The following is a 27,292-nucleotide window of genomic DNA, read 5'->3' on the forward strand; positions in this document are numbered from 1 at the left end:
GAACAAGACAAGCAGCGGGCCAACCGAGGGAAACTGGTCGTCGTATTAAGTATTTCGTACTTTTGAACGAGCATGAATATTACCAGAGCTTGGGTTCCGGTAATCAATGGCATGGAACCTACATACCTGCCTCGGTAAACATTAAGGCACATCTAGTTTGCTCGTGGCTAACGCATGCATCAGTTCCACACCCTATTAATTAGAGCAGACCGATTCCCTTGCACTTTCTAGACCGTTGGCATTCGGATAAGCACTAGCATGGTTAATCCGGATGCTGCGCAATGGGATCAATACGTCTTGCGGAGGCATCCAGGCGCGGAGAAATTAGAATCCTTCGGAGAGTACAGGGAGGAAGGGCAACTTGGGAACGGTGCAGGGGATGCCAGCCACAAATGGGCCTGGTTTGCCCAAGACAGTGGTTCCAACGGCCGCGAATCCGTCGGTGGGCTAACAAGATCCCTCGGGCTATCCTCCATTCGGGACCCGAATGGACAGGTGGTGAAAATTATGACCCAATTAGTTTACCTGGGCAGTGGCTCGGTTGTGGGCGAAGCCAAGGTAATTAAGTTTGGGAGCGTTTTGGCTATCTTGGGCAGGTAACAAGCTACAACTCAAAGCACCGAGGGGTAAGGTTAGAGGGAGCCTCATTTCCCATATTTCCCTCCCTCAATCGACCTTCTGGAATGAGAATGCGGAGCTCGCAATGTGAGCTGCCTCTATCGTAGTGCGACAGAAAGAACGCTTATTCTTATGATGCCATGTTGCGCCCGATATTCAGCCTTGGGGCGCGGAAAGTGGAGCGTCCGATCAAACGGGCGGGTTTCTGCGGCTTGGTGCATGCGCTGAGCGCCAGGCACGGCATGTTGTTGTTACCAACGCTACCCAGCCCGCCAAGACGAGCGCCTTCCCAGGTCGGGCACAAGCCACTGTGACCCAGCACACATTGTGTTGGCGCGCGGTTGGTCAAGATGGGCAATCGCGCTGCGAGTGACTTTGTGCCAGGCTCTCTCACCTTAATCAAGTAAGTAACTTGGAAGGGTTCACGATGCCAGAGTCCGGGCAGGGCGACGGCAGACACGCGCATCCCTCATAATCCGCGGCACGGCACTCTTGTCTCTCGCCGGAACCCCGTCACGCCTCAACAGTCGGTTGCCCGCGTGTTATTCGCAATCACCTCACCTTCTCGCCCATCGGAGCCATCGGTGTGATTACCTCTCTCCTCGAGCAAGTATCTTTGCACCAGTGCTGGAGGAACAATCGCTCCAACGATTCCGTCTTACACTCCGTTTCTTTTGGCCTGCCCGCCGAATCTCGCCAAGACATGGGCATATCTAGCAGCCAAAGCTCGCCCGGATCCGACCGCAATGGCGAGAAGGCTGCTGGTCAAGGAAAATTGCTAGCGCTCTCAGACATTGTCAAGACAACCCGTCGACGCCGCTTGGCTGGCCTCGTTGCTAACCCATTCCGTAGCAGCCCTTCCGAGACTGCCGCCGCCAAAGGCAGTACCGTGACGGGCCGCGGCAGCGTGGCGGCCAAGCGGCCAAGCCAGAGGGAGGTTGCGCACCCGCCCGACATCGATAGGATTCGTGAGATACCCGGCCAGTTTCTTCGGGAGCTCCGCGGCAGTTCCGAGAAGGGTCGGCCCGGTGAGGAGAGCACTTCCTTTTGGATCAGCAAAGAGTTGGAGGAAAAGCTCGCCTCGTACTCCGAAAAGAAAGCGCAGGAGTATAGTGATCTGCGCCAAAAGGGCACCGAGTATGAGCGCTCGCTGGGGTTTGACTCTGCCTGTACCAAGACGGCAAAGCCCATCGAGGTTAAGGCCAACGCGGTCTTTCAGCATCTCAAAAAGAACGACATTGCTCGTTTCTATGAGACGGCGCCCAAGAAGCGTGGCTACCGCGGCCAGGAGCACCCACGGTTCTACGGTGATCACTTCCTCTCCAATGCAGACCTCATCGAACAAACACAACTCTTCGCCCTGTGTCGGGCCATGCCCAAGGGCGCACATCTCCACATTCACTTCAACTCCAATCTCCCCCCTAGTGTTCTGCTGGGAATTGCCAAGGACATGAAACGCATGTTTATCTGGAGCAACATCCCCCTTGATCGGCCAGAAGCGTATGATCTCTGCAGGATACAGTTCAGCATCATGAACGAGAAAGCAGTCGAGGAAAGAGGGGCAGGGAACCTTTTCCACAAAGACTACGGAGGCGGGACCGTGATGCAGTTTCAGGAGTTCAGAGAGGCGTATCCCGGGGGCCCAGAAGCGGCCGATGCGTGGTTACAAAGCAAGCTGGTCTTTCAGGAGGAAGAAGCCCATAACCTTCTTCAGACCGCGGAAGGGTCAGTCCGGCTCAGGGATACTGTACAGGTCTGCCCGGCTCGCTGACGTTGTCTGTAGAGCATGGGAAAAGTTCAATGCCCGAACCCAGATGATGAAGGGTCTGTTCAACTACAAGACCGCATATAGGAGGTACACTCGGCAGTGCCTCGACGAGTTCGTCGCCGACAATATCCAGTATGCAGAGATCAGGCCAAACTTCATGTCGTCGAACCAAGTATGGGAGGACGACGGCTCCTCCCGGATCGACAATGTCGGGATCATGAACCTGATCATCGACGAATACGAAGCCTTCCAAAAGGACCATCAGCGTCGGATCCTGAAGGGCCTGAAGATCATCTACTGCACTCCGCGTTCCTTTGGCGAGGAGCAGGTCGGCGAGGCATTAATGCAGTGCTTCCAATTCAAGACGGACAAGAAATTTTCAACGTACATTGCTGGTAAGCCAACGGGCAGATATCTGCTCGAGCAACTTCCTCCGAGGTCGCAAACTGACAAAGCCGCCCAGGCTTTGACCTAGTGGGCGAGGAAAGCAAAGGCAAGCCTCTCAAGGCCTTCACCCGACAATTCCTCCAGTTCCAGGCCCTCTGCAAGGCCGCCGACATCGAGATACCTTTACTCCTCCACTGCGGTGAGACACTCGACATCGGCACCGACACCGACGGCAACCTCCTGGACGCCTTGCTGCTCGGCGCCAAGCGCATCGGCCACGGTTTTGCCCTGCCGCGGCACCCCTACGTCATGGGCGAGATGAAGCAGCGCGGCGTCTGCGTCGAGGTCTGCCCCATCTCCAACGAAATCTTGGGCTTGACGCCGAGGATAAGCGGCCACTCGGTGTACAACCTGCTGGCGAACAATGTACCGTGTACCATCAGTGCGGATAATGGGACTCTGTTTCGGTATGACCCTCGCTCCCCCTTCCCCCTTCCCCTCGCAACATATCTCCCCACTCGTCACCCCCGACTCTTGGGCTCACACGCCTGTCCATGCTGCAGATCCCGCCTCTCGCACGACTTTTACCAGATCATTGCGGGTAAGCCGGACATGACACTCCACGGCCTGCGCCAGGTGGTCGAGTGGAGCATCGAGCACTCGTGCATGGAGCCCGAGCTGAGGAGCGAGGTGCGCGGGAGCTGGGAGAAGATGTGGGACGAGTTCTGCCAGAGGATCGTCGACGGCGAGTTTACGCTCAAGGATGGAGCCGGCGAGATGGCAGCGGAGGGAGACGTGGCCGCCGACAAGCCTGTCGGGGGGTTGCCTCCTGTATGAGGGTTATGGGTCGGATGATACGGGCGTTTGGACTGGGGAATGGCTATGGTTTCGGGTTCCTTGTTTTGATGTTCCTTTTATTCCTGCTGCTGTGCCTGTTTCCGTGGGTTTCCGCCCATTGGCGGTGATACTTTTTTCTTTTGATACCTGGCGGGCTATGCCTAACGACCGAGAGATGACCGACTCGTCACACGACCTTATCACAATGACAAGGTTTTCTCGTCAGGTTGCCGTTCAGCACACTGCTGCAGCGGACAAGCGGACAAGCAGCGCATCGCTCGTCGCCGTGAGGTGAATCTGTTGGCGTTTTATTCAGGGAATGAAACCCACTTTGGTGAGATGCCGCGATCGAGATGCCGCGATGAGTCATTGGCTTGTCCTTGGTCCTGGACCCGAGGGCCTGGTCTCATCATGACTTGCCTTCGCTGTTGCTAGCTGGCCAAACCTTGCTGCCGAGGCGGCCCGAGCCCTTAAAAAAATGAAAGCCGAGTCGGGACGACCCAGCATCAACGTTCTCCAAGCCAGGCCCAATCTCTACGAACCAAAATCTCTACGAACCAAGGGACAACACGGGCAAAAGGCCGCCTTCCCTCCGACTGTTCCCCAACTCCCTCGGGAATGGCCCGGGAGTGGGTCCGGAGAGTTCCCGGCTGAACGGCAACTTTACAATCCTCGGACGAGGCATGGTTGAGAGGATCGGGGGAAAGCGGCCGGCTTCCTTGGATACGAGAGGATCGAGGTGTGCTCCTTTCCTGACATGCATGGACTTGCAATACACTCGAGACGTCGTCCGGTCCGAACCGACTTCAGCATCCTGGGCCACCAATGCAACGGAATTGTCGCAGTGGACCACAGGCAGTCTGGGGCTGCTGCAGATCATCGCGAGGGCTAGGATCAGTTTTCTTAGCGAATGTGAGTCACCAAACTCAATTGCAACATCACGAATGCTCAATTCCAATTGAGCACTTTGATTCGACGGCGATGCCTCGGCCGCGATTCCCTTAAAAGCACAAGGGACATATTTTCCCTGCGTTGTCCTCGAGCGCGCAGCAACATGCAGCGTGCATCAGGCCGAAGCTTTTGCAGAACCCTGCGCCAAGCGTGATTATTGTAGAAATTTTGATCGGGTCAGACATATCTCCGCGCGGCCCAGCCAGCAACGAGGACGGAATGCCGACAACTGCGGGGCGATTGATCGGGGATTGGTTGGCAACCGAGGTTTGGTGTGATCCGTCCATTGGGATATTCTGGTACGGAGGATTCCGTTATTGCACAGGTGTGCGAAGCCGACGGCTTTCGCAAGATGCTGCGCGTCTGAAACTCGTGAGGACGGAAGCTGCGCAAGCCCAACCGGGTAGACCAGGGTGCGGAAATCGCTGCCTTTCCCATCCCGCCCCTTCCATTCTCGTTTCAAGCCCCAAAGCAGTTGAGGACACCTATTGTGCTTGCGTTCTTGCCGCGCAAGCCGGGTTTCGAGGACTGGAGAAGGCAGTCGATCGCCTTTCCTGTCCGGGGTGTCAATCGCGCGCCCTTTGGAGGCCTGGTTCCGTGCCGTCGGCGTAAGCCTGCCCGCCCTGCCCCTCCAAGCGAATCACAGCCGTGGGTCGCCCGTGGACCTAGCGCCTTGGTCCCATTGGCTATTTGCGGACAGATGGGACACACGGTGGGGGCAGTGCAGTGGGTCGCTACAGGAAAGTACAAAAGTGTGCGGACAAAACCCCTCAAGTTCGGCACCTCAGAGAGACCAAGAAGGATATCTCAATATGACAGGAATGGTTTCCTGGATCTTTTGTGCCGATTAGATCGAATAGAAACACTAGTTCTAATATATAGTATACAAATGTCGATATCACTTTTATAACAAATTCGAAAATAGTCACTAGCCAACCCGATAAGGAAATAACATAGTTCGCTGAGCTTATCCAGACCATGGGGTACAGAAACGGTTCCTGAGTGTCCCTCGTGTTTCCTTGCACGACAAGTACGCTAGAACCTCTTGGGGTCTTGTGGGGAAATTTTCTGGAGCAAGGCCGCGTGGGAGGTGTGACTCACACTTTCCATTTAGGGCTGCCCGCTGCACTCGGCCAATCAAATCACATCGCAGCCTGCAGACCCTATCCGCATGTGCGCGCAAGCCTTGCCGCACTCGCTCGCTGCCTGATAAAAAGTCTTCCAACTCCCCCCAGTTTAGGCTGCCTGCTCTTCCTCTCCTCCAACCCCAAACTTCCACACAAAGAACAGAGTCAAGCATTTCGAGACAGCCACCAAGATGCGTTAAAGCATCCTTTTCCCCCGGTCCGACGACTTGCATTTGCAAAGTCGCCAAAATTTCTTCACAAATTTTAGCAACTACCTCCCCGCTCAACAACCACCGACTTCAGTTTCGCCTGCAAAGGTTGAACTGAACTTAAGCACACTGCTTCCCAGCTCGCGCTCAAGTTCTCAAAACAACACCGCCGCCATTCCCGGCCAAGACTTTCCAGTCTTCACCACGGATCCCAATCAGTCAAGATGGCTTCCCTCCAGTTCCTCGAGCCTGCCGGCATCATCCGCGCAACAACAGCATCTTCAGCACCTGAATCTGCCGCCTCATCAGCAAGACTTCGTCTTGTTCGATCAGCCGATCAAGCAGCGTCAACCTAGTCGCTCTGTCTCGCAAGCTTCCGCCACCGGAGGTGTCACTCAAAGTCAGCAATACCGTCATCAGCCGTTGTTTCCGCAACAATCGGTCCCGACCTCGCCGTCTCTGCAGAACCAGCGGGTTGCTAGCATCATCCAGGCCACTGGTCACCAAGCGACGTCTTCGGTTTTCACCAATCGGTTTAGTTCTCCTGCGCAGAATCGTCAGTTCTACGCTTCGTCTGCTCCATCATCGTCGGTCGCTGTGAATCTGCAGAAGCAGAACCGGCCTGCGCGCCCGCCTGTTCCTCTTTTCTCGCAAAGCACTGGTAACAAGACCCAGCGAGGCAAGATGAACATCCAAGGTAGACACCTCCCCGCCTCGCCCCTGCCCTCTCGTCCCCAACATTGTGGCTTACACCCCACTTCAGATCTCGATCTGGACGAATTCACCGCCTTCGAGGGTGGTGCTTCCACCACGGCGTACTCTTCCCCCGCCCTCGCCAGTGTGTTCGACCTGAGCGCTAGTGCCTCCAGCTCGACAACCACCGTGGGCACCGTCTCGCCCCAGGATCTCCTGATCCAGGAACCCTTCATGTCGGCGCCGAACTCGACTGCGCTCACGGCTTTGACCTCGCCATCTCTCTATGGCGAGTCGCCGGAGTTTGGTGACGCCTATGATGTTTCGCCCACGTTTGGAAGTGGGGACTTCGACACCGGATCCACCGACGCTTGGTACCCTCTCTTCCCTCAGGCGAACCCCCGACCTGAGGCGGCTCCAAAGCCCGCCAGTGCTGAGCAGTCTCCTGCTTCCAAGTCGGATGATTCGGGAGTAGCCTCGGCTCCGGGACATCGTCGCAAGTCATCGGGTACATCGCCGCCATCTAGCCGTCCGTCCTCGATCGCCGGTGTTGGTTCTCGCCGTCGCGATAAGCCTCTGCCTCCTATCATTGTTGATGACCCCACTGATGTTGTTGCCATGAAGCGTGCTCGTAACACACTTGCTGCTCGCAAGTCTCGTGAACGCAAGGCACAGCGTCTTGAGGAGTTGGAGCAACGGATTGTGCAGTTGACGGCCGAGCGTGACCACTGGAAGAACATTGCGCTCGCGCATGGAGCAAAGGAGTGAAAAGTTTTAAAAAAAACTGGTGCTTTGGCTTGGAATGATCGTTTATCCTTCAATGTCTGTCGGGCATTGAAGAGGGGATTTTCACTCTCAAGTTTTTTCGTATCTTGGTTAGTTTTCCTAGGTTTCGTGGAGCCACCTTGGTTTCACGAGTCTGCCCTTGTCAAAGCAGGCTCCGAATCGAATTTTAAGGTTTTGTCGTTAGTTCGGTCTCTTCTTCGGACCACTGAACAGGGTTTTCCTGCCTTGCAAGTGTGTATGCACAATTTGGCGTGTCAAATAGATATCGACAAAGGGTTCTTTGCCTCGGCCCTGGCGTGAGATGCTACGACCTGGGTCAGCTAGCTCTTTGTGGGTCTGCACCCAAGCAATTCATCCGGACCTGGTTGTTATAGTTGAACAATGCACAAACATCCGTCACATGTTCCTCGCCAGTTCTCTGATAGAATCACACACCGAACTTGTTTAGCCTTTGATTACCGGTTATCCCATGAATGGAATTGCAATAGCGTATGTATGCGTTTGTACTGTATGTCACTCAGCCGAGGCGTCATTCAAGTAACCTGCGATGTTGTCCATCATTTCGATCCGTGACTAACTCCGTTCAGCTTCTGAAGCGACTCGAGGGAAGTCAGAGCGTGTGTCACAATGTCAACATGTGGACGTACGTGTAGAGTTTCAATTCCAAGAGGAAGAGGAAGCGTTCGGTGAATATGAGCTGTTGCCCTATCCGTTGGTCGAGGAATGCGCACACACACTTTGTCCGGCGCATTGAACCAATTCTGGACATAGTCACCTGTAAGGCATTTCCAATTTCACATGGACTCCTGGCCAGAAGCCGTCTCGGTGAGGTAACGTTGCTCAGGCCTATCAACGGTCACGATTTTCTCCTTGTGACATGCTTAATAGTGGCAGTAGTCCCACGTGGATGATGATGGTGATGATGATAACAGCTCTGAAGCATTCCACCTGTTGAAGAACACTGCGCAAACGCGCTTGAGAGCACCGATCACCTACTCGGTGCAACGTCTCTCGTGTCCTTTAGAGCGATGAGCACTTTTTACTCGGAGAGAGCCTCTCCGTCAAGGTTAGAGGACGGGAGAAGAGAATCTGCTCGTTGGGCACAAGATGGGTATCACACAACATGGCCGGCCCACTCGGATCACTCCCCCAGCTGAAAGGTTACAGGTCTTTTCGTTTGTATGTATGTATGTACAGTACGTCCGTACATACTAGCCCGTTTAACACCCCCTCCCCCCTCCCCCTCACACCCACCATCCACGTGCACATCGTATTAACCGCAATTGCTTCTCGAACACGCCCAAAGAGCGTCAGTTTCCAGAATTACAAGCTTGGCTGCTCAACTCTTCATACCAAACCCGGCAAGCTCACATTTTTGTATATTCCTTGACACATTCGATAGGCCACAAGAAGCAAAGCCGTGGCAATTCTAAAGCCAGCCATCAACCATTTTGCATTCAAGCCATCTCCAATGTCATCAACAAAGTCCAACACAGCCATCGACAAGTACCTAAATCTACCAGACACACCGGGGGAAGAGACAATGAGAAGAAAAAAAAGAAAAAGAAGCCCCCCAAAACCAGGCCAAGGAAGGAAGAGGGCATTGGGTCCTAAGGAAATGAAGACTGGGCAGAATCGGCAAGGGAACAGCGATTGACCATCCGAGTTGCTGAGTTCAGTCCAAGTCTATACCGGCGCAGTGCTGCTTGCTTGACTCCCTTGCAGTCCCTCATCGTCTTTGCACCTCGGTCCATCAAAGTTTGTTTTCTTCCCCCCTTCAATATCTGAGCATGCTTCGTTCATCTCGTTCCCGGTTTGGTTTGGTCGGTACCCCTTAACACTACTATGTCGAACCATACCACATGCCATACCCCCAATTACCACATCACGCCGAGCCATGTCGTGCCATGCAGAAAGGCAACCAGAAAAAAATTCACAAGACAAAGCAACGCCGCGCCATCTTTTAACCCCGCCCTGTGCTCCTTTGGTGTCTTCCTCCTGACAAACTCCTATGCAAGCCTATGCAAGCAAGCAACCATGTCCGTTCAGACCAGAAGGGAAGTAGTTCTACAGATACAGTCCCGGTTCGAATACTTGAGGCATTGCACATCCGCCATTAAAGAAGCCTAACTTGTCGATTCTCAGTTAGACCGTAAGCGAAAGGGTATCGTGTCGTCAGTGGGAAAAACAAAGTGATGCCACCCGTTATTTGGTGGTGAGGAAACAATGAGCGAGCCTTAACTGACTGTCATCATCTGCATCCGTGGCGAGTCAATCGATGCCCTGCTCAGGATCGAAGGGTTACTCCGGCTGTTGGGTAGGCGTCTCGGTGGGCTCGAGCCGGGTTCCACAAAGACTCTTGTAAAGGCGGGGCTGCCATCAGGGTTCTGGTGACGGGAGTGCCGTTCACGCCGGGGAGTTCCGGCAGGGCTCTGGGTGAGCAGCTCCGCCTTACGGACAGCGTCCGAGAGCGTGTCACGCAGCTGTCCGGCCCGCTTGACCAGTTCCTGGAGACTGTTGGTGTCGAAGAAGAGTTTTGTGTCGGGGGTATTGTGGCCTGGGCCCTTAACCCGGTCGTTTTTCTGCTGCCGCTTCTTTATTGCCTCAATCACGGTCGAAACAACCGCAGAGTTCCGGCTGGGACTCGAGCATCTGCTGGGGGTGGCAGAACGTTCGTTCAATGGCCAGTTGCCGAAAATGTCGTCTTCTGGCGAAAACACGGACCGCCGTTTGGGGCTATGCCGCTCTCGTATTACCGCGGTTTTTGACATCTCGGACTCGGAAAACCCGAAGGACTTGTCGATGTGGTCGAGGAAAGAACCGTCAAAGCCGTCTTCCAGGAACTGTTCATCGATCTTAGATCGGTCGAAATCCATCGAAGGCTTCGTCGAGTCCAGATCCTCATCCTCCTCATCCGGTGACGCGAGGGCGATGATGCTCTCGGCATCTGCCCACTTTGATGCCAACGGTCCTTGAAGAATATCGAGGTCTTTACCGTGACGGCATAGGCGTTTCAGATCGTTTACCAGTAAAGATAGTTCACGTATCTGGCCAGAGTGCGCTCGGACGCTAGGCTGCGTTGCCTGGATGGAAGCAGGGACCACCACCGAAAAACTCATAGCCGAGTCTTTGCCCCCGGGAGAGCATATCGCGGATTCGTCCCCGTCGAACTCAAAGTCATCATCCCAGTCTTCACTCGCAGTCTTGGTTCCCAAACCCCAGGTCCCAAACTTCGGCAGTTGCTTGGAGCCGTCTGAGAGATCGGGAACGACAACGGGGACGCTCTGGCTCCGTATGTGGGCAGCGCCAGGCGGTTTCCGGCTGATGGTCCGACCCCCTCTCAGGTCCGGCTCTTGTTTCCCATGAGCCGTCTTCGGCCGCGGCATGCCGGAGTCAAGCTTATCGTGAACCGACGGCTCGGACCAATCGAATATGTTGCTCCTCGGCCGATCACTCATGCTATCCCGCTGACAGTCTAGGCTGCCGTTGCCACTGATGTTTCTGAGGGCTTCTCTCATCGTAGGGCTGACGCGCCGTGAGTTGGTCGAGCTTGGCGGTGAGAGGTGGTTGCTTAGGGTATTCTCGTCGTCTTGTGCCCAGTCATCATCGTCGTCATCGTCAAAGGACAAACGCTCAAGGCTCGGGTCGGCCAGGGACGATCCATGTGTCCCGCTAAACTCAAACCCAAACCCGTTCTTGGTACCCTGGGAGTCAAACTCGGAAGAGCCGGCTTGATGCCCGGGCCTGGTCGGCACGTCAACGCCTTCGTCCTCTTCCGTGATCTTGGTTTCGCCATCCCAAGACCGGCCGAGCATCTCCTGAATCGACAGCCTCTTTGTCCTCCCGTTGTTGGCAGTGCTAGGTGGAGACTCATCGAACACGGACTCCGCTGGCGTCTCGACGGACCTCATGCGATTGGAAGAAGCCCCTGTGCGGAAGGAATCATACATGTCGTCGCTCTTGAAGTCAGTGTCCTCGTCGTCCCTAAAGGTACCATCACGGGCTGAAACGTCGGAGCCAGCAAGAGTCACCGACCGCTCGCCGGACGGTCCTCGGCTGTGTGTGGTCACAGAAGGAGTGTGAGGGTAATTGATGGGGCTTTGGAGCGCCTTTGTGGGACCGCGTGTAACATCAATGCTTAAGTTAGGCAAGTGATTAAGAGGTGGTAAGGGAGACGATGAGTTTCTCTTGCGCGTCCGCACGGGATGTGATGAGCCCAATTCGGGCTCTGGTTTATGATGAGGGTTTTCTTCCGTCTTGGGTGGCGCGTGCGATCCTCCGAGCCGCAGTTGAACCGGGGTTTGAGCTTGGCCGTGCGGCACAGCTCCGGGGTCCGGAACGTCGCTGCCTGCGCCGGATTTCGCGTCGATAGTACTTCGTCGCGGACGCCGAGGGTTTCCGGTTCTCGCAATCCAGTTGCTAGCCGAGCTAAAATGCATTGAAAAAGATCTTCTTGGGGGCCGGTCAGCCATTGAATCAGCCGCCGTGGCTAGATCGGCCGCGGGCAGCGAGGTATCTTGCTTGTTGTCTTGCTTGTTGCCGCTCGTGAGCTGATCAGGCGGGACCTCGACCTCATCTGTGGATACGGAAACCTCAGCCAGATGACTCGGTTTCGTGAGGTAGGCGCGAAAGTCGTGGCTCCGAGCCAACGATAACCTCCTGCGGGGGAAGAGGTTGTGGAGAGGACTACTTCCGGGCGGTAACCCAGAAATATCCCCTCCCGAAACACTTGACCTTCGAGCGTGAAAGAATGAGGTCCATCTTCCGGATTGTCCAGCATTATCCCGCGTGGGCGCAAACGTCATGGAAGTGGGCGAAGGGTTGTAGCCGTCGAGTGGGACCTTCATCCCCCGCGAGAGTGGCTCGGCAAGCGCACCCTGATGCTGAAATTCCTGCATCGTGGCCGACCGTTGATGGCTGGTAGCTGGCCTGCGGAGCGTCAGAACCTGTGATATAGAGCCACGCCGTCTTGCGTCCCCTCCTGCGCCGTTTTGCCCAGAGGTTGTTGTTCTCTTGACCAGCTTGTTCGGAGAGGCACGCGAGGTCGGTGGCTGGCCAAGGATCGGAACACCAGAGCCGTGGGAAAAGGCCATGGAAGAGGAATCCGGGCCCACGCTGGACCTTCGGCTCCCATGCTGGGACAGCGGCCGGAGTGACAGCCTCCTTATCCAGAAATCCCTTGACGAAACCGAATCCCTCTTGTTTTCTGATATGGGCTGGGACGCCAAGTCACCTGGCCGTATGAAGGAGTGCCTCCTGCTGCTGGACCTTGGCAACATGGCCGAATTACCCGTCATCGGCCGGGGGGCACTCGTCGGGCTTACTGGGCTTAATGGGCTTGTCGGGTTGGAGGCAAGGGGACTCGGATATTCATCGGCGAGCTGATGGAAGGAGGAGTAGGGAAATTCCTCGGTTGGTGACGAGCAAGGGTGATAGTTTGGAACCGCACTCGTGCTGGGGCGGGGAGGGACAGCTTGCGCTCGGAAGCCATCGTAGTCGGCGGGGAATCTGTGTTGGACTGGGCTCGACCATGGCACTTCGGGTTCGGGAGGTTGGCCAAAAACCAACCCAACCGCGGCGGCAGCGGTAGCAGTGCCGGTCCCCGCAAGCTGTGTTATCCAGGCCGGTTAGCATTCGTGATGTATCGCGCTTCCCAGAGGGCATACTCCGGGTAGCGGAAAGAAGGGCAAGGAGGTATTGTGCTTTGTGATCAGGCCGGGATTTGAAAGCAAAATCGGGCCCGACATGGTTCGTTTGCACTCTTGATTTGCGCTTCTGCCCGGTGCATTGCACGGTTTTGCTGGTCGACACTTACACTCGGCACGGCCTGCATCCTGAATGCGGGCTGTTATGTTGACGGCAAGCAGCCGTGGGAGCGAAGAGGGGCAGGGAACTCGGTGATTATGAAAGTCGTAGTTTGCATCGTCAGGGCATGACGGGAAGGGAGACGTCTTGAGGCGGAAACGAAGGGTCGAAGTACGCGGATCGCCAATGCTGCAGGCGCGTTCCCGCAGTCGAGGTTCGAAGCGCCTAACTTTCGGAAACGGATCAGGCCTGCGAAAGCACTCCGACCTGTGCGCCGAAATTCCGTCTCTGGCGAAATGGGGAATTATGCACCCAACCGGCCGTTTTGGCGAGCTCGAATACCGCGTAGTGCTGTTGGGAAACCAGGGCGTCGAGTCAGCGGGGGAGAGATGCGGTCGGCGTCGCTGCGCGCAGCAGTTGTCGGCGGAGGCAGTTCACAACAACTGATGCTACTGCCCGTTGACTTGTTTTCGCGGCGAGCTGCAATTGGCGCCAGACGAAAAGTTGGCCGCGTCAAGATGGGACAATGGTCGCGACCGTGGGCCTCGCGCACACGTTCCTCTCTTCTCTCGCTTTAATCCGGGGAAGGAGCTACGTCCGCCCACCAACGCCGAACCAAAACAGAGAAGCCAGAACCCGCTTCAGAGACGCGACACGGGCAGGCGCACCGGACACTCAGTGGGTCTTCGCAAAAAACATGCTAAAAGAAGGGAAAGCTCGTCCTGGCAAAGCCGTCGGAGCAAAGAGGAAAGAATGAAAGGAAAACCAGAGCTGGAGAAGAAGACAGACGCGCACAACCAAGTTTGGGCGAGCGGCAGTCTACAGTTGCACTCTGCACTCGACAAGTTGGAAGAGTGGGTGTAACAACATGGGGAGCCTGTCCAAGCGCCGGGGGGTTCTTGTTGCTGCACTACACTACGATGAAGATACGGATCCGTACGCTACCTCCGGAAGGAAGAGTGGAGAACGCTGCACTCCCTACCTTAGGCTAGTGCGAGTAGTGAGGAGCGTAGGGCGGCGTGAGCTTGTTTTGACACTGACGTGCTGACAGGGGATGGAGACGGCTGAGGCCTGGCCAGGCTTGGTTGTTCGGGAGAACACCGATTGCCAGGATTGGCTCTCAGATCGTCGCTTCTTTCGGGTATCGGTATCGGGGGCCCCATGCCCCTGGACAACAACAAACCAAAGTTACGCAGTACACTACGGATAACTCCGTATCGCACAAACACAAAGGCTCGCCTTGGCCTCCAAGCTGCTGTGTTCACTCATTTAACTCTGGGCGACCAACAGGCTGGAACGTACGGTACACACAGGGCTGCACGGCGCTTCCTCTAATCTCGATGAGCTGCCTGTTTTGATGAGAGATGCAGCGCTGTATGTATGTACATACATCTCGCTACGCGCTTGCGCATTACGGAGCGCCCAGGCGCACACCACCAGGTCCAGTCGGTCAGCTCGTGCAGGAAATTTGACCCGCCAAAAGTTCACTATAAACGTCGGCTTCGAGATCAATTCATGGGTAGCCAGTCATCCAGCGCCGTCGCACCAACATGCAACTGCACCAGCGCCTCCCTTAACGTATCAGGCTAGAGGAAACGAATTCCACTGGCGAGGCTGCCACACAATCCGCCACTCCTGAACCAGAGCCGCTGATGATTGTCATTGTGTGATCCGCAGGTGTGTTGAGTTGCAAAGTACTGTACATACATACATATGGATTACAAGGAATTTTGGGGGAAGGCTGAATTAGATCCGCCGCCGGGTCCGCCGAGAGTTTTCGTCGTCTTGGTAATGTATCGGGGTGGATCTCTCGACATGCCCAACGTTGTCATGTCCATCAGACACAACAACGCATGTGCAAGCCTCGGGGCCGAATACAAGATCGCGTACTTCAAGTATTTATTGGCGTTCGTCAATATACGTAAATATCCCCATGGCAATAGCAACTGCCAACCCGCAAGTGTACAGATGTATGTACTTATGAATGTGTCCATACCATATGTTTGAATGAATGCATGTACATACATACCTTACGGATGACAGGAATTTCGTTTATTATACCTGTAAATACATAGATACGTAGGTACCAACCCGGTCCAGGAGCAACGGAGAGAGTCTTCTGAGCCAGGGCGCGGAGGCCGGCTCGGGAATTCCACAGCATCGCAGGGCATTCAATTACTGTACACTAGAAGATCCACCCAAACCCGATCCACCCGATCCTTCCAAGGCACGGCACAACGCCCCAGTGTCAGTGGACAATGGAAGCATGAGGCCATGCGAACCATGCAGGGCAGGCATGACTGCCGGGAACGCGAAACAGTCTTACAATGCTGCATTAGCGAATGACGGTCTCGGAAGCCGACTCCCAAGGTCCATCCCGCCAGTTGCCATGGATAGCTTTGTCCGTACCACAGTATGTAATATTCCCAGTCCCATGGGCGACGACGCGACCCTCCATCTCCACATTCCCTTCAAGATGACGTCGACTATCCATCAGCCTTGCTACCATATGTCTCGAGAGCGGGCATGCAGCTCACGTTTCCGAAATTGGCCTGCAAAACATGCCATGCTCACTCTCATTTCTCAACTACTGAAGAATGGCCCGATGTTCATCCTAGAACAGGAATAACCAACGAATGGATATCAAGTTCGGCGAAGCGATTATCGGAACCAGCCCAGTTATGGAAACGGCTCTGACACAAGATGTGTAATAGTTCCGCGAAGTTGTTGATCTGTGTGTTACTACCGAGTAACCTCCTGCCAATAACTGAGCTGCCCAGCTCCATAGGAGAGCAGTGATCCAAAGCGTTCCTCGAACACGGGTTCCCACATTCTGCCCCGCGGCATGTTGTAAGCGCACTGTCAGCAACCAAAACATCCCGAACAGCACGGGTTCAATCACTCGGCACATTCTATACCTACAGGTAGCGTACATGCACATCCATGATGCGTGTACACATGTAGAGCATGTGTTTGTCGGTGAGACCCTCGCAGCTGGAAAGTTTCATCCCCCCGTTCAGGACCCCTCCATGGCCTCCGGCACACTCCAGCTGCAAAACTTCAATAAGGTTGGGACATCCGCATCCTGGCAACCCGGCTTCGTTGGCGACGGTCAGATGAGACGATGTAAAATAGTTTTTTTTGATAACTATTAAACAAGGCATGTGCCTGTCGTTTTACCCAGCTTTTATTTTCCCAACCTGCGGCTCGGATTCCTACCCGCACTCACCTCTGCTCATTGATGTCTCAAGCCAGGTGACCGACACCTCATGCGGCCTCGAGTGTCGCATCGAAATGGTCATGGAGATTTAGGCAAGACAGCTCCACCACAATAGACCAGGAACCGCCGGGGATGTCCGGCCTTCCGCATAACGGTTTCCGATTCCATTTGCTCTGGCGCGGACATCTACATACTATTACATATTTTGGCGACAGGTCCCTGTCCTTGCTCGGCCGAAAACTTGGTCATTATTGCCTAAGAGTATTTATTCTCTCTCCGCTCTAAAGCACTCTCCATCAAGCACACAACAGACGTTCCCATGCTCGTGGCACAATACACTGCAGTCGCTGTTCCGCAGAAGAAAAGAAGAAGAAAAAAGAGTTAACTCTGCTGCAAGACAGCCCGCGCTGAGCGGAATGAGCAGAAGGCTGGAGACGCGGCAATACGGTGCTGTTGCTACACGGCCGGCCGGGCATCTGCTTTGCTTGTCTTATACTAGTACATCACGTATAGTAGCACCCTCGGCCGAGCTACCGTAACTCAAGTGCTCACCCAGCCTTTGAGACTTGAGAGGTTGGGGGGGGGGGGACGGGGGAGGAGGGGAGGGGAGGAAGGGGGCTAGGGGCGAGGACGACTTCATGGAATCGTTGTTGATGCCGTATGCCCTCCATCGTGTCACCCTGTGAGCGAAGTTTGATGGTTTGACCACAAGCCGGCGCCCTGTGACACCCACAATGGATTCTTCTTGTTTTTTTCCTTCCCCCCGTCAAGGACAAACAACGACGTTCCAGATTAGCAACATAGTTGTGTGAGGTAGTCTTAGAAGCGTTGTACAGGACGAGTGTTTCGTTCGTGCTCTTTCCCCGTCGTCCTATCAAACCGACCGCGTCGAATTACTCCGTATATAGTATGCAGCTCAGACCTCTGCAACGCATCAAGCCGTCCCGCTTCACCATGGACCCGCTGCCGTATACTCCGTAGCCATTGTTGCGTATACCTCAGCTTGTCCCGGGAGTCTTCCCAAGGGTTGTGCACGATATATTGATCACACGCGGGATCACAAATCTTCAACTAGGCCAATTGTCATGGAAAAGCGGGCCAGGGCAAAGGTTAAAGAGCGGGAGTTTGAGCAGCTTCCCCGTCGGGTCTTCGCATGTGCAAGAAGAGCCCAAGGAGATTTCCTCTAAGAACCGAAAAGCCACCATTCACTGTAGCAAGCCTGGTGCCTGGTAAGCTTTCCGTCCGCGGCAACGCATCCCGTGAATGTCTGGGAACATCTAGGAACAGATCGCCCAGCGGCGGAGGAGCTGAAACAGAAAGAGAGGGTTGCTCCTTCGACGTGGAAGGCTGGCTTCTGCAGGGAAGTGCAACAGCGGAGAAGAAACATCCAGCACCAGGCGTGTTCGTACATACCCTCTAAGCCTTTCTCAGTTCTCTGCTATGTTTCCGTACCTAAAAAGACATCCTGGGATAAGCCTGGTGCCGGCTCTCTTCTTCAGGAACCATAAGAGATACTTTGTGAAATGTGAGTTTCAATGCTTATTGAAGACACCATTGCAGGCAAATGACCCTATCTCATCAAAGAAGAGCCAAGCGTGCCAGGGCTGATGAATGTTCCGAGTCCTCAGGGAACTGCTTTGCCCGGGTTGGATCCGGATAGGGGCTGCAGCGACTTCAGTCACACCTATTACCAATCCGGTCACCCGGTGACCGAAAAGCGAAACGACCCGCCGATTCCACGCAGGCAATATTTCCCCAGGGGCGAATTGGGTCTCGATTGAGCCGCAAGGGCAACCGCATCATGCGCTCGCAAAATGCTGTAGCAAATGGCATAGGGTCGCGTCAGAAGTTACCAACAGATTGCCGTCTGCAGGGACAGCCCCGGCTGAACGGGATTGAGGAGTTGACCTGAGGTGATGCGATCGCGTTTCCGATTGGCGAGGTGTAACACGTCGACGCGGAATCGCGTTACTAGGCCGAGCCGCGTTTAAATTGCGAAGGCACCCATTTTTTTCCAAAAAAAAAATTGTCAAGCTGGCCATACATGGCCAAGTTCTTCCGAAGCTGGGTCATTCGTAAGTGTACGGAATACACGAAATACACGAAATACGCTGGTTTCCTTAAAGGTTGTATGCAGTCGGGAGGAACGCAGCCAGGATTACGGACGTAGTGGTACCATAGAGCTTATATGTACGGATTATGCTCCAGCGCGACAAGCGCCGAGCACCCGCATCCTGACCAACCAGACCTTAGCAAGTTGCCAGTTGTTTGACGGCTGCAGGAGAACGGCAGTTTCAGCCACAGGCAGAATCACTTGTCCCACCACCTGAAATTCGCCCCGCCTGCAGCTTGCCAGGTGCCATTTCCAAAAATCAGGTACCTACCAAGTACTCCGAGGACCAGGGCATACAGATTGCACTAGAGATTGCACTAGGGCACCACGAGCTTGGGTTCAAACATCCCAATTCGGCAAGAGGGTGTGCGCTCACTACAAACCCGTGATCTGTCTTTTGCCGGTCCCAGATCATTCACTAAACCAAATCGCCGAAGCCTGCCATGGAGGCCGAGATCCGCGCCGTGCTCCCGAACATCGACCCGGTGATTTCGGAGTACTCGGCCGGCTACCTCACCCATGCCTCCACCGCATGGGCCGGTGACGAGGATGCCTCCGGGCGGTCCCCGCTCGACGAGGCCGCAGCTACCATCACGGAGCTGCTCCTCTCGGCTTCCGGGAACGCCGGCGCTGCCACCCACGACAAGATTCGCAGCCTGGTCGAGAAGTGGGTAGACAAGTACGCTGCCGCCAGCAACAGCGAGGAGCGGAGGGGCCCGGCTGTCAGGCGTCTCGACCAGACCATCCAGGTGAGCGCTCAGAGGAACATCTCCTCGACCTTGGCCGTCGCCACCGGCTCGGTCGACCTCGAGTCGGCCAATACCCGAAAGGTCGAGTCCAAGGTCGACAAGAGGAAGCTCGAGAAGGCCGAGCGCAAGATCGCCGCCAAGCAGAAGAAGAAGACCTTCAAGACCGTCGAGTATGAGGCTTCGCGCCTGCTCAACCAGCCAGACCCGACTCAGTCGTACGAGGAGTTCTACATGGCTGTCAACCCCCTGCAGATGGGTAGCCAGGGAGGAAAGTCCAAGGACATCAAGATTGACAACTTCGACGTGTCGATCGGAGGAAATAGGATTTTGACAGACACCAGCCTTACTCTTTCTCACGGCCATCGTTACGGCCTCGTTGGTCACAACGGTGTCGGCAAGTCGACTCTCCTCAGGGCTTTGTCCCGAAGAGAAGTGCCCATCCCCACACACATCTCTATCCTTCACGTCGAGCAAGAGGTATGTCTGAGTTGCCCACTTTTTTTTTTGTTCCTTTTTCTTCGCTATGTTGCAGGCACGTGGCTAATAGCGACGGCAGATCACCGGTGACGATACTCCGGCACTCCAGGCGGTCCTGGACGCCGATGTCTGGCGCAAGGTGCTGCTCAAAGAGCAAGCGGTAAGTTCGTCGTGGCCTTGGAGGCTTATACGCGCTCTCTGCCCCTCCATCTAACTCGCACTTTAGGAAATCACCCAAAAGCTGGCGGATATCGAGGCTCAGCGAGCGTCGATGGCCGACACGTCAACCGACGCTCTCAGGCTCGACAAGGAGCGCGAGGCCCAAGATCAGCGCCTCGGAGACATCCAGGCCAAGCTCGCCGAAATGGAGTCCGACAAGGCGGAATCCAGGGCTGCCAGTATTCTGGCAGGTCTCGGCTTCTCGCCCGAGCGGCAGCAATACGCGACCAAGACCTTCTCTGGTGGCTGGAGGATGCGTCTCGCCCTTGCGCGCGCCCTGTTTTGCGAGCCCGACCTGCTGCTTCTCGACGAACCTTCCAACATGTTGGACGTTCCCTCGATCACCTTCCTTTCTAATTACCTGCAAAGCTACCCTAGCACCGTTCTCGTCGTGTCTCACGACAGGGCGTTCCTGAACGAAGTCGCCACCGACATCATCCACCAACATTCTCAGCGGCTCGACTACTACCGCGGCGCCAACTTTGACTCCTTCTATGCCACCAGGGAGGAGCGGAAGAAGACGGCCAAGAGGGAGTACGAGAACCAGATGGCGCAGCGTGCCCATCTCCAAGCATTCATCGACAAGTTCCGTTACAACGCGGCCAAGTCGTCAGAGGCCCAGTCCCGCATCAAGAAGCTGGAGCGCATGCCGGTCCTGGAGCCGCCAGAGACCGAGTACAGCGTGCGTTTCAAGTTCCCAGAAGTCGAAAAGCTCTCGCCGCCCATCGTCCAGATGTCCGGTGTCACGTTTGGCTACACAAGGGACAAGATCCTGCTCAGGAACGTCGACCTCGACGTCCAGCTCGACTCGCGCATTGGCATCGTCGGGCCCAACGGGGCGGGCAAGACCACAGTGCTCAAGCTTCTCATTGGTAAATTGCAGCCGACGAGCGGCACCATCTCGCAGCACCCCCGCCTGCGCATCGGCTACTTCGCTCAGCATCACGTGGACGCGCTCGACCTCAACGCGAGCGCCGTCAGCTTCATGGCCAAGAACTACCCGGGTAAGACGGACGAGGAGTACCGCCGGCAGCTGGGCGCCTTTGGCATCACGGGCACTACGGGCCTGCAGAAGATGGCGCTCCTGTCCGGTGGTCAGAAGTCCCGTGTCGCGTTTGCCTGTCTGGCCCTTACCAATCCCCACATCCTGGTCATGGACGAGCCGTCCAACCACCTGGATATCGAAGCCATGGACGCCTTGGCCGACGCCCTCAAGGAGTTCCAGGGCGGCGTCTTGATTGTGTCCCACGACGTGACCTTGCTGCAGACGGTGTGCACCTCGCTGTGGGTGTGTGAAAACGGCACGGTGGAGAAGTTCCCGGGCGACGTGCAGGCCTACAAGAAGAGGATCTCAGCGCAGGCTGACGCGGCGGGTGTGGTCAAGGCTCATTAATCGAGAACATATATGGTAGTATGTACATGGTCTGCAATAGCAGCGCTTTGGTGGGGTTAGCATTATGGCCGTCGAGGCAGGTATGAATCGGCATAGCTGGTCTGTCTCACGAAACCCCATGTGCCGACATGACACCCCCCTTTGATCGCAATCAAGAGGCTTGAATGCCGTACACTACCCACGAGAGGAGGGTAAGCCTCATTCTGCTGCCTGTGGCGTTTTCATGGTGCCTGCCTATCGGTTCCCGGAGGTATGCCGAACGGTCGTAGTGGTTAATCCCATATGTTGTGCTCCCTCCAGCACTTCTTGTGTTGAAGACTCTCTGACATAAACAAGACAAATTCAGAAAACCAAATTCGGGCCAAAGACAACTCGATTTCATGTCCCGGAGTTGGGGGTGAGGTAGGTATCCGTGCGAGGTAATGGACAAAGTTAAGTTGGTCGAACCGCCTGATCAGGCAGACGCCGCGGATGTGCCCGCGAGTTACGCCAACAGTTCTGGAGACTTTGCTAATGTCCTGCGTGCAATTGATTGACAGTAGTGCGAGAGTTTGGTCCCATGTCTACATTCTCGTTCCTAGCATAGTGTTTTCTGAAAGACCGTGGTGTTTTTGCGGTTATCTTTTTCGTGGCATTCTCCATTCCGATATCGTGCCTGCCCGTCGAGCCTGAGAGGTTTCAGCAATTGCCCCTCCAAAAAAGGCACCAGAGAAAAGACGAAATTGGCCTAGCGCGACGCGCTTCCTCATCTGCCTCCAATCGAATAAGGAATGGTGTAAACAAGCGAGAACGCAGGGACCACCGAGACAGCCAGTCGAGCGAGTCTTGCCCGATTTTGGGCGTGCCTGATCTCCACTCGGCAGCAGCAAGCGGTGAACGATCCTCGCCTTTTCATTTCTCGCCCAAAATCAAACAATCTCCTCTTGCCGACCGACTTCTCCACCACCCGACAGCTTTTCCACAGCACACGTCCGCTCAACATCGGTTTCCCTCCTGCAGCTCACATCGCTTTGCAGACCAGCTTTTTACGAAAACCATCAAAATGCGTGAGATTGTAAGTCTCTCCGCCCCTCGCATTTCGTGCCGCATGCCCTCGACGCGTCTGGGAATTTTTTTTTGGGGGGAGGGGGCGGCCCCTGATCAACCCCACACTTTGGGACAGCATCGTTCCATGAGCTCTCGACCAGCCGAACCGCGACAGCACCGTCACGATGGCAAGAACGCGATGCTGACTGCTTTGCGTGTCACAGGTTCACCTCCAGACCGGCCAGTGCGTAAGTGATGACCGATTCGAACCTTGCGGCATCTACTGGGTGGTGCAGGTTGATTGACACCTAGCTCCCTAGGGTAACCAAATCGGTGCCGCTTTCTGGTACGTCCAAGTTCGATACGGAATCAAAGCCTCTTGTCATCGAAAGGCAATCCAAACTGACTTCTTCTTCAGGCAGACCATCTCTGGCGAGCACGGCCTCGACAGCAATGGCGTGTACGTAGCCGTCAATAGCCCCAGGTCGATGAAGCCCTCGCTCACCGCTCCGATAGGTACAATGGCACTTCCGAGCTGCAGCTCGAGCGCATGAACGTCTACTTCAACGAGGTACGTCTTGTCTAGCACCCGTTGACGGTTGGGTGATGGCGTGCTTACCTTTTTCTCTTTGAACAGGCTTCCGGCAACAAGTATGTCCCTCGTGCCGTCCTCGTCGACCTGGAGCCCGGCACCATGGACGCTGTGCGTGCTGGTCCCTTTGGCCAGCTCTTCCGCCCGGACAACTTCGTCTTCGGCCAGTCTGGTGCTGGCAACAACTGGGCCAAGGGTCACTACACCGAGGGTGCCGAACTCGTCGACCAGGTCCTCGATGTCGTCCGTCGCGAGGCTGAGGGCTGCGACTGCCTCCAGGGTTTCCAGATTACCCACTCCCTCGGTGGTGGTACCGGTGCCGGTATGGGTACCCTCCTGATCTCCAAGATTCGCGAGGAGTTCCCCGACCGCATGATGGCCACCTTCTCCGTTGTCCCTTCCCCCAAAGTCTCGGACACGGTCGTTGAGCCCTACAACGCCACCCTCTCGGTCCACCAGCTGGTTGAGAACTCGGACGAGACCTTCTGCATTGACAACGAGGCTCTCTACGACATTTGCATGCGCACCCTCAAGCTGTCCAACCCCTCGTACGGCGACCTCAACTACCTGGTCTCTGCCGTCATGTCGGGTGTCACCGTCTCGCTCCGTTTCCCCGGCCAGCTCAACTCGGATCTCCGCAAGCTGGCTGTCAACATGGTTCCTTTCCCTCGTCTCCACTTCTTCATGGTCGGCTTCGCTCCGCTCACCAGCCGCGGCGCCCACTCGTTCCGCGCCGTCTCCGTTCCGGAGTTGACCCAGCAGATGTTCGACCCCAAGAACATGATGGCTGCGTCCGACTTCCGCAACGGTCGCTACCTGACCTGCTCTGCCATCTTGTGAGATATACCCCCCCCCCCTCCTCCCTCCCTCCCGGTGTTACAGATTGTCGGACGAGGTGCTAACGATGCGACAGCCGTGGCAAGGTCTCGATGAAGGAGGTTGAGGACCAGATGCGCAACGTTCAGAACAAGAACTCGTCCTACTTCGTCGAGTGGATTCCGAACAACGTCCAGACCGCTCTGTGCTCGATCCCGCCGCGCGGTCTCAAGATGTCGTCGACCTTTGTTGGTAACTCGACGGCTATTCAGGAGCTGTTCAAGCGCATTGGCGAGCAGTTCACTGCCATGTTCCGTCGCAAGGCTTTCTTGCACTGGTACACTGGCGAGGGTATGGATGAGATGGAGTTCACCGAGGCTGAGTCCAACATGAACGATCTCGTCTCGGAGTACCAGCAGTACCAGGATGCTGGTGTCGACGATGAGGAGGGAGAGTACGAGGAGGAGGCTCCTCTTGAGCAGGAGGAGTAAGTTCCAGGGCTTGCTTCTCGCCCTCCGTATCCGCCGAGGTCGGCAGCACCTGTTGGGCATGCAGGTCGACTGTGAGCTAGTTTCTTGGAAGGGTGGATAATGATCACATCGGGCGTGCTGCCGCTATTCATTCGACTTGATCTGCCGCCTGTGTCTGTGGATACGGCTCTTTTGAGTTTGAGCGGCGAAGTTTGTGTTGGTGATATCAATAATTTAATAAGAAACGGGGAGGCATCTGATCGGTTTCGGTTGGACCCCCGATTGTTATACCTAAGGCAAGAAAATCATGCACCTGTCTTTGGTGTCGAATGCCTTCCAGTCCTCGCTACGTTGTTTGGTCCCTTGAATTTGACGCCGTTTATCCGTCTTGTTCCTTTGAATGCTTCAAACTCTCTTCATGGCACCAACCTGGGCTTGCCCCCTCTACCTTCTTCCTCCTTCTCCCGTTCTGTAATGCAGCTGCCTGCGCTGGAGACGAATCTCTACGCTGTTCTACACGTGTCATCATCACGCGGTGGCTGGGAGCACATGCGCGCGCCCGCGCCTGCGTGTGTCTACGTGTGTGTGTGTGTGATGTTGAATTCTAAAGGCCGTAGCAGGACGCCTGTACTCAGCCTTGCTCTGGAAAGCAAGATGACCTGCCTCCTTGCAAGATTTGACGTGGATCTTGTTTTTTGTTTTTCCCTTCCTCCCATGCTTTGAGCTGCGGAGATTCGTCGTGATATTGGCCCGGGATCATGTATCATCAGCACCAGACATATGAGGGACCGCTGAGACAACAATCTTGCCCCGAGGGCCAGCGGAGTAAACTTTGGCTTGTTCTCTTTTGTGTGCGTTGTCCGATTAGACTGTCTAGCAGAAACTGGGTGGCCATGGTAAATGTAACCCGACCCAGTAGTCATTTCAAGGGGGGCATATATCTAGGGACTCAGGGGGTGGGGGGTCAGACTCGGGGTCTACTGCCGGGCTTCGGGATGCTTTGCGGTCTTTGAGGTATTGCATTTCATTGTGTTCTCCCGAGTATTAAATGGCGGCCGTGTGGATGTCTTGCTGGACTACAGTTCGGCTTCCCTTGCTCTCAATCGCTGTACCCCTAGCCTCTGTATTGTCTCAGCCTTCGTGCTGAGCACTACAAAGCCGGAGCTAGAGCGTTCTAGCACTGACTCACATGGTTTTGGAACAAGGGACTAAATTTTGCGCGGCAAAGCGTTTTCTGTTTCCTTGACCCGACGATGCCCCTGACACCTCAGCTCTTTTTTTCTGGAAGTTCAACCCATTTCTTCCTCGCTCGAGACGGGAAAACCTGTTTGACAAGTCTCGGGCATTTCCGTCAAGCAAGCCGAGTGTGACACGGCCGCAGACTCGTGTTAGACTGTGAACGAACTCGTTACTCAGCCCACGCCCGGAGGAGGCACATGCGCCAAAGTCTCATCTGGCACCGGCTGAGACGAACCTGTATATATGTACGTACATCCGCTACAAGGCACTAGAGCCTCTCCTTGGTTCTGGAAACGGCTGGGATGGTGACGCTGAATAAAGCCCGAGCCCGTGCTTGGCTGGGATTCGCGTATAAGAGCAGTTCCTATCCATATCAACTTCCTAAAAAGGAGAATGTAAGCAAGAGGAACGCGTACGCGGTTGATAGGCGTGGTTCTGCGGGGTGAACGCACAGCCACAGCCACCCCATAGGATCCTTCTTGCCCTGCAGACCGCCTGAACTGATCGTGACACAGGACCTATTGAAGGTCGTCGACATGGCGTGTGTGGGACCCCGAGAGTCACCGGAGAAGCCGGTTCGCGTCCACACATACGGAGGCAGGCACCACGCTAACGGCGCCGGTGGCACAAGTTTCCTGCAGGACCGACAGGCTGGCCCCTTTCCTCCCCCTGTCTGCGGTTCGTCGTCCCGGTGCCGTTTGGCGACTGCGAGACGACGACGATCGTATCCTCATGCTATACGTATCCGCGGCATAGCGGAGCCAGACGGAGACCCGGGGCTCTGAGCCGCTCGAGAATGCGCGCGTCTGCCCATGACCTTGACTACATACCCCGTCCTGCCTTTTAAGCCTTTGCATGTCGGTGCCTCTCCAGACTTGGGCCTCCTGGAAGGTTACGGGGCCACCTCGGGCAGAGACATGTCGACCCGAGCGCTACTGCAACTTGTCGGGGGGGGGGGGGGGGGGAGGGGGCGGGTCTCAGCCCTAATGGGCGAGACGGCTTTTCGAGACCCTTTACACAGTAGCGTAGTGTACCATGACGCGCTAGAGCGATTGGGTGCTGACTGCGAAGTGCCATGTTCCACCCACTTGGGTCTTCCGCTCCCCCGGCACTTGATGGGGACATACACAGTACGGTACAGCAGTTGGGGCCTCTAAACCGACTTGACCCTCTCTGGGCCCCCCCGGACCAACAAGACTAGGTGTCTGGGACGCGGAGTTGAATGCAGCAGAGCAGGACAGACGCCGAGGCGGAGATTGGTGTTCGGACATGTAAAGTCCGAATGACGGAGAGTTACTGATGGAGCATTAACGACGGACTTCTTGACAGGTCCGCCGAGACCGGGAGACCGGCGGTCAATAGACATAAGATAGGGGTGGGAACCCGAGGGCGGCAGAAGGTAATAACCATCCTCCGGGGCTTTCTTATGTACACTAACCTGGTATGTACTGTATGTACGGATCCGTACATACATACATACATATGTACATACGTGGGAGGGTCCCAGGACCCTGCGTGAGCGCACAGGGCCAGACCGGAAGGGCGCCATATCGGAGTTGAGGAGCGAATCACCCTGTGTTCCCTGTTGAGCAGTAGTTATCGCCGATACTGATGCAGTCCGAGATGATGGTCCAGGGCCCATCTTCTGTCTTGTCGGCTTGCTTCTTGGGGGAGACGGTGGTGCGATCGACAAGGCTACGCCCGCTCAGGTTCGAGGCGTGGGAGAGGCGTCATCACGGGATTTGGCCCAGGGTGTAAAAAAAAAAAAAAGAAAAAGCATACGAAAGCAGTCTCAAA

At 55.5% G+C, this 27,292-nt stretch overlaps 5 protein-coding genes across 5 annotated transcripts; 4 read left to right on the forward strand and 1 right to left on the reverse strand.

The window, feature by feature from the left end:
• Positions 1–926: 926 nt before the first annotated feature.
• Positions 927–3,996, forward strand: MYCTH_2306716 (uncharacterized protein). Its single transcript, XM_003664138.1, has 4 exons — positions 927–2,343; positions 2,402–2,781; positions 2,850–3,240; positions 3,337–3,996. The coding sequence occupies exons 1-4, from the start codon at positions 1,322–1,324 to the stop codon at positions 3,608–3,610; spliced, it is 2,067 nt and encodes a 688-aa protein (XP_003664186.1). The 5' UTR covers positions 927–1,321; the 3' UTR covers positions 3,611–3,996.
• A 1,826-nt stretch (positions 3,997–5,822) lies between these two features.
• MYCTH_2315566 (uncharacterized protein) lies at positions 5,823–7,781 on the forward strand. The gene is made up of 2 exons (XM_003664139.1): positions 5,823–6,594; positions 6,661–7,781. Exons 1-2 carry the CDS (start codon positions 6,582–6,584, stop codon positions 7,356–7,358), a joined length of 711 nt encoding a protein of 236 aa, XP_003664187.1. The 5' UTR covers positions 5,823–6,581; the 3' UTR covers positions 7,359–7,781.
• Positions 7,782–9,227: 1,446 nt separating this feature from the next.
• Positions 9,228–13,343, reverse strand: MYCTH_2306719 (uncharacterized protein). The gene is made up of 3 exons (XM_003664140.1): positions 13,192–13,343; positions 9,623–12,985; positions 9,228–9,502 (listed from the first exon to the last, which is right to left on the reverse strand). The coding sequence occupies exons 1-3, from the start codon at positions 13,207–13,209 to the stop codon at positions 9,422–9,424; spliced, it is 3,462 nt and encodes a 1,153-aa protein (XP_003664188.1). The 5' UTR covers positions 13,210–13,343; the 3' UTR covers positions 9,228–9,421.
• A 5,341-nt stretch (positions 13,344–18,684) lies between these two features.
• MYCTH_2306722 (uncharacterized protein) lies at positions 18,685–21,428 on the forward strand. The gene is made up of 3 exons (XM_003664141.1): positions 18,685–19,740; positions 19,820–19,900; positions 19,967–21,428. Exons 1-3 carry the CDS (start codon positions 18,958–18,960, stop codon positions 21,350–21,352), a joined length of 2,250 nt encoding a protein of 749 aa, XP_003664189.1. The 5' UTR covers positions 18,685–18,957; the 3' UTR covers positions 21,353–21,428.
• Positions 21,429–22,200: 772 nt separating this feature from the next.
• Positions 22,201–24,644, forward strand: MYCTH_2306723 (uncharacterized protein). Its single transcript, XM_003664142.1, has 7 exons — positions 22,201–22,406; positions 22,603–22,626; positions 22,699–22,724; positions 22,797–22,838; positions 22,895–22,949; positions 23,016–23,806; positions 23,884–24,644. Exons 1-7 carry the CDS (start codon positions 22,395–22,397, stop codon positions 24,275–24,277), a joined length of 1,344 nt encoding a protein of 447 aa, XP_003664190.1. The 5' UTR covers positions 22,201–22,394; the 3' UTR covers positions 24,278–24,644.
• Positions 24,645–27,292: the final 2,648 nt, after the last annotated feature.

Source organism: Thermothelomyces thermophilus, chromosome 4, assembly GCF_000226095.1.
Source record: "Thermothelomyces thermophilus ATCC 42464 chromosome 4, complete sequence".
In the NCBI taxonomy this organism is placed as follows: Eukaryota; Fungi; Ascomycota; class Sordariomycetes; order Sordariales; family Chaetomiaceae; genus Thermothelomyces; species Thermothelomyces thermophilus.

Bases quoted from the DNA above. Each gene is read 5' to 3' on its own strand.
- MYCTH_2306719 (XM_003664140.1), bottom strand. The intron at 9,503-9,622 runs GTCAGTTAAGGC...TCGACAAGTTAG, and splicing joins CACGGATGCAGATGATGACA to GCTTCTTTAATGGCGGATGT.
- MYCTH_2306723 (XM_003664142.1), top strand. The intron at 22,839-22,894 runs GTACGTAGCCGT...CCGCTCCGATAG, and splicing joins GGCCTCGACAGCAATGGCGT to GTACAATGGCACTTCCGAGC. The intron at 22,950-23,015 runs GTACGTCTTGTC...CTCTTTGAACAG, and splicing joins TGAACGTCTACTTCAACGAG to GCTTCCGGCAACAAGTATGT.
- MYCTH_2306716 (XM_003664138.1), top strand. From the start codon at position 1,322: ATGGGCATATCTAGCAGCCAAAGCTCGCCCGGATCCGACCGCAATGGC. The intron at 2,344-2,401 runs GTCAGTCCGGCT...CGTTGTCTGTAG, and splicing joins CTTCTTCAGACCGCGGAAGG to AGCATGGGAAAAGTTCAATG. The intron at 2,782-2,849 runs GTAAGCCAACGG...AAAGCCGCCCAG, and splicing joins ATTTTCAACGTACATTGCTG to GCTTTGACCTAGTGGGCGAG.
- MYCTH_2306722 (XM_003664141.1), top strand. From the start codon at position 18,958: ATGGAGGCCGAGATCCGCGCCGTGCTCCCGAACATCGACCCGGTGATT. The intron at 19,741-19,819 runs GTATGTCTGAGT...TAGCGACGGCAG, and splicing joins TCCTTCACGTCGAGCAAGAG to ATCACCGGTGACGATACTCC. The intron at 19,901-19,966 runs GTAAGTTCGTCG...CTCGCACTTTAG, and splicing joins TGCTGCTCAAAGAGCAAGCG to GAAATCACCCAAAAGCTGGC.